At 52.7% G+C, this 5,336-nt stretch overlaps 1 protein-coding gene across 1 annotated transcript in view; it reads right to left on the bottom strand.

Moving 5' to 3' along the window:
* Lamb3 (laminin subunit beta 3) overlaps positions 1-2,300 on the bottom strand; it is a 40,759-nt gene extending 38,459 nt beyond the window's left edge. Inside the window, exons 1-2 of the mRNA XM_026779990.1 lie at positions 2,273-2,300; positions 1,128-1,282 (exon numbers count right to left, since the gene is read on the bottom strand). Coding sequence (XP_026635791.1) covers positions 1,128-1,282; positions 2,273-2,300 — 183 coding nt within the window. The remainder of the gene's footprint in view (positions 1-1,127; positions 1,283-2,272) is intronic.
* Positions 2,301-5,336: the final 3,036 nt, after the last annotated feature.

Raw genomic sequence — 5,336 nt, 5'->3', positions numbered from 1 at the left:
CACTAGTCTCCAGCACTACTGAGGTCAGCATGGAGGCTTCTCAGAAACCCAACAGTAGATCTTTCTTATGACTCAGCCATACTACTCCTGGGCATTTGCCCAAAGGACACTAATCCATCACAGAGATACCTGCCCATCAGAGTTTACTACAGTGCTATTCACAGTGGCTAAGTTGTGGATCCGAATGGGTGTCCAGCAACAGAGGGATGCATAAGGAAACTGTGGCACTTCTAACCATAAAAGAATAAAATTACATCATATGAGGGGAAATGGCTGTAAATAGAGATAATGTATTAAATGAACTAAGCCAGTCTTGGAAGGATCAATGTCAGATATTTTCTCTCATTTTTGGTTCCCGTGTGTATATTAAATGATGGTAGAAGTGAAATTGTCTAAGGGAAGAATAGGGGCAAATGGGAGAGAGGAGGGCCAAGAAAAGGGGTCATGTAGAGGAAGGGGCCACAGGGAACACACTCAAGGTGCGGTATATCCCTGTATGGAATATTAAGCAATACAAATTGAAAAGAAAGATTGCTAGAGGGAGTGAACGAGATCAAAGTCCATTATGCATTCCTACGTTCCTGCTTCCACTCGTGTTGCTGTGATTTAAAAAAAAAAATACCCACTAAACAGCACTGTAGGAGAGGAAAGGGCTTATTTGGCTTTCAGTTGCAGGTTCATCAGTTCAGTTCAGTTCAGGGATGCCGAGGCAGAAAGTCATGCCGCTAGTCACATGACACCCATAGTCAAGAGCGGAGAGAAATGTAAGGACCTATGCGGCCTGCTGGCTCGCCTGGCCCTCAGCTAGCTGCTTCTGCTCATTCGGTCTCAGCCTTCCTAATGCTGCTTCTGCTCATTGGCTCTCAGCCTTCCTAATGCTGCTTCTGCTCATTGGCTCTCAGCCTTCCTCATGCTTCTTACCACCCTTTAATACAGGTCCTCGTGTGTTAGGCAAGGCCCTGTTAATTCTTTCTACTTTTAAACTCCTCAGAAGCAGGGATCCAGACTTACACCCCTGTGACCTCTCCCAGAGCATGGCCCTTAGCCTGGGCCTCCTATACTTTACTCAGGAACCCCATTCTGTCCCACCTTCCTCCGGTCCTGGAGGCCTTGGAAAGAGGCCTTACCTCTCCATACTGGGTGCAGTAGGTCTCCGGCTTGGTCAGTCCGCAGGTAGAAGAGGCTCGAAGCAGCTGAGTCCTTCCGATGAGCAAGTCCCCGACGGGTGGATAACAGGCCCCTCGGGAGCAAGCTTGCTGGGCACACAGCAGGCCAGGCAAGGCTGAAACCACAGGGTAATGTTGGGGTGGACCCAAAGGATGAGATCCCAGCTGGTGACCCCAGTATTCCCTCTGTGGAGCTGACATCAGGAAATCTGGAGCCCTCAGTGTGATGACTACAGCCCTGACTCGGGGGGTTGAGGGACTGATCCTGTATCTTACAACTCAAACTTGGAAAGGAGAGGAAGGCTGTGGAATGTAACAGTTAATAGAGTGTTTGCCTAGCCGTGTGAAGTCCTGGGTTCAGTCCCCAGGACCGCATAAACCAGGCGTGGTGGTATACACCTATAATCCCAGAATTTAGGAGCCAGCAAGATCAAGCATTCAAGGTTATCCTCAGCTATGTAAGGAATCCAAGCCCAGATTGGGTTACATGAGACCATATTCATGAATGAGATTGTCAAACGACTTTTTCAGTTAAAGAAAAAAAGGGGGAGGAATTTCATCAACTGATAACCAGCAGACATCCTAACCCATGACCAGTGCCATTTATATGTGGCTTTAGAAGCAATCCGGAGACAAACCCTGAGCCATGTAGACACTGTGACAACTGTTTTTGCCTGCCCAGTGTCCTCAGTTCACAGCCCAGAGGCAGCTGTTGGCTGAGCCATTGGTGGAATGCTGAGAAAATACCTGTTATTTCTATTCGGTCTGCACAGGCAGCCAACCTAGCCATCACCTGAAAGCAAGCAGCGGTGACTCCCAGAAAACAGGGGACTCAAGCTATAGCGGCTCTGAAGCCAGCTTGAGGGTGGAGAAGATGGGGAGTAAGTGATGGGACGCACTCAGGAAGCCACGTGTCACCCTTGGGTGAGTCTAGGAGACACGAGGAGTCTTCTGAGAGAGGCAGAGAAGCCTCTTCACCCTGAGGTTCCCACCGTTGTCCCATTAGGCGAGGGTTTGAAACCCCAGTGCCTGCAGGTGGCAGGAGGCATCACATCATTGGCCAGCTCTCTCTGTGGGTGGCCTGGAAGAGGGGAAGAGACACTTACCAAAGCACAGGAGAAGAAGTGCTGTCATCATGGGCCAGGGCAGGTCCCCAGAGAGGTCACCTAGAACAAAACAAAGCATCCTGGCTAGTCAGCCCCACCCCAACCCTGGTTTGTGCTAGACTGCTGACCTCACCAAGTCTTCATCCTGCATCTTCACAGAGACTTCTGAACAGTTTGTAGCCAATGGCAAGAACCTGAAACCCCTGTCCCAGACAGCAGTGACATACAGGGAGTCCTGGGGAAATCCCAGGCTTCAGCTTCCTCCTCCAAAATGGGTGGGAACATGGGGACTGTGCAGGAGGAGAGAGGGCAGGGTCCATTGCTGGGGACAGCTAAAGTGAGGTCCAAGGCTCCATTCCTGCCTCAAGGGAGAGATTTTGGGCTTCCTCAGGGCTGCAACCCAAGTCAACCTATAATATGCCGAAGGCAGATAGGCCGGTGTGCTAAGGTGATGAGGCAGGTCTCTTCCTGAACTGACAAGGGTCTCCAGTATTACAGGGCCCCAGGGAGGCTGAAGTTATGATGACCACAGTTCCAGGCTAACCCAGCTGCAGGGATGCTATGGGAAGATGTGGGATCTTAAGAAGAGAGGTGGGGTGCTGTGGGGAGATGTGGGCCTGGCAGTTTTAAGAAAAACAAGAAAAGACTTTTTTCTGCACCAAGAGCAGCTCAAAATGTTTCCAGTTACGGGCAGGGATGCTGAGGGCAGCTGGAAGCGGCATGGGAGGCAGGCGTGCCTCAGCAGCATGCTCCGCTCTGGCTCTGCCTGGGAGAGCACACAAGGTCTGCCCAAAGCCGCCGAGAAGGGATGATGGGATTGTGGGCAGGCAGCAGAGGGGACGCAGGAGGCCTTTCTGCCATCTCTGCCGCGGCCTTCTCCTCAGTCTCCCCCAGGGCAGTCAGGAGCCCGAGCTGGGGCATGCGGCCTCAAGTCTCTGCAACTCTGCCCTCCTGCCCTGCTGAAAACCCACCAAGAAGGAGGCTGAGTTGAGCCTGATGGGTTCCTCCCACCTTGCCTTTGTGCTAAGCCCAGATTTTAGCCGCTTTCTCCTAAGTCGCCAGATACTTATCAGATGTGAAAAGCACTTCAAACAGTCACCTTTACCGGAGTGTACTCAGGTGTGCTCCTGGGTGCAGGCCTCAGACCCCGGATACACAGCCCCTCTCGTCCTCCCCCACAGGACAGGTAAGGCGGACAACCTACCTCACCCTGAGCTCCTATGCTCCCCTGCCTTTCTTCAGATCCCTCTCGAAGAGCTGCCTGGGAATGTGGGGGTCCCCTCTCTTGGCTCCAAGGTTTTAAACAACAGCCTCACCTCTGGAGACTCCCTGGCTGGGTGTAACCCCAGTTATTCAGGGCGGCCTCAGGAATCTGGCAGCCGCCACGCCTGTCTGACGTCACTGCCCCCCCACCCTCAGGACAGGACTAGGCAAGTGGGTTGGTCTTAGAGGCTGCCTGCTCTTGGTGTCTGGAGGACTGGAAGATTCTGGAAACAGCAGTAGCAAGGTCTTAAGAGGTGGGGGGTTGGGGAGTTGTCCCTGGGGCAGGGAAGGTACTGGATCTGGTACCTTCCCAAATCTAGTAGATGTCAACTTCTTCTTAAGTCCCAGCCCACCCTGGACAGAAAACCAGGCTGGGGACATATAGCAGACCTAGGACTATGTCAGGGTTTGGGCATGTCACTGGGTTGGACAGTATTCAGAACACTGGAAAGCACCAGGCCCATCCGAAAGGGAAAATGTGGAAAATCCCGACTTCCTGGGGAATTTAAGTGTGTGTGTGTGTGGGGCGGGGGGGGTCCTTAAAGAGCTCAGGAAGTGGTCAAATCCAAGTTCTCCCAAGGAAGTTGAACAGAGCAGCCTGTATCCAGGACCTCAAGCTCCCTCAGCAGGGCTGGCAAAGAGCCCCAGGACAGGTAACTGCCTGTGAGTCATGGCCCAGCTGCTCCTGAGCCCCACCCTCCTGGGCAGGAATGCCAGCCTGCAGGGCCAGAAAACAGACCTGACCACAGGTGGGAGACGGTTAAGGCAGAGCTGGGCTGGGAAAGCCAACGCAGACCTCATATGGCACCTACCGGGTCTGGGAACACAGCTCCTTTGTGGGGTCTGATGGATCCCGACTAATACAGGAGCAGAAACAGTACCAGGAGGAAAGGCTGGTCAAGGACACTTCCCCTTCCAGGTTGGGTCAGAGGGCATTTCAGCAAACCTGGAAGGTCATAGTCCCTGTCCTAACCCTGAAGACACTGACATTATTTTGTAACACTCTTTCCTCAAAGTCACAATATGAAGGAGAATTTTTTGTTTTTAAGCCAGTGTTGGCCTTCAAGTCATTGGAAAGCCAGTGATGACCTTGATTTTCTGATCCTCCTGCCTCCACCTCCCAAGTTCAGGGATGACAGGTGGGCCCCACCATGCACAACTGACACCATGCTGGGCATGGAACTCGGGGCTTCTCACTGGGCCAGCACTCTGCCACTGACAGAGCTGCATCTCCAGTCATAAGCAGGCTCGGCGACGCCCCATCCAGGGTACCAAGGTTTCCTCTACACTCGAGGAATACGTCCAAGATGCTCAGGAGAGTTGTAAACCATTCCGTGGGCTGACCGGGACGGGTCTCATCCCAGGCTTCAAATTTTGCTCAAGCTCAAACAGAGGAACGCTGCAGCTCGCAAACGGACAAGCAGCACGCTGGTGGAGTCTGGTTTGACTCTGCAGTGAGGTCAGTACACACGGCTTTCCTTCATCAGCGCCTTGGGGCACACAGCAGCCCCATCAGTTCAGGCAGAGAAGGGTCACATCTGATACCTTGAGTTTTGAGAACCCACTTCCACCACTTGGTCTGTTTCCATGCCCCAAGTCCAGACTTCCAAAAATTCCCCCTTCACCAGAGGATGTGACAAAGAGCTCAATAATAATTAGCTCAGTCGGCTGGAAAGCTTGGGCGTGGGAGTCCCAATCCCAGAAGAGAGGAAGTGGGACGGGCCTCACTGTGAGTGGGCTCTTTAAACTCCCCCCTCCCTTTCTGAGCCCAGAGCCCAGGTAAATAAGCATTTGGTGTCTC

This window comes from Microtus ochrogaster, chromosome 6 (assembly GCF_000317375.1).
Source record: "Microtus ochrogaster isolate Prairie Vole_2 chromosome 6, MicOch1.0, whole genome shotgun sequence".
NCBI classification, from domain to species: domain Eukaryota; kingdom Metazoa; phylum Chordata; class Mammalia; order Rodentia; family Cricetidae; genus Microtus; species Microtus ochrogaster.
Note: the sequence above shows the minus strand (reverse complement) of the source record. Positions and strands in the feature narration are given on the sequence as shown.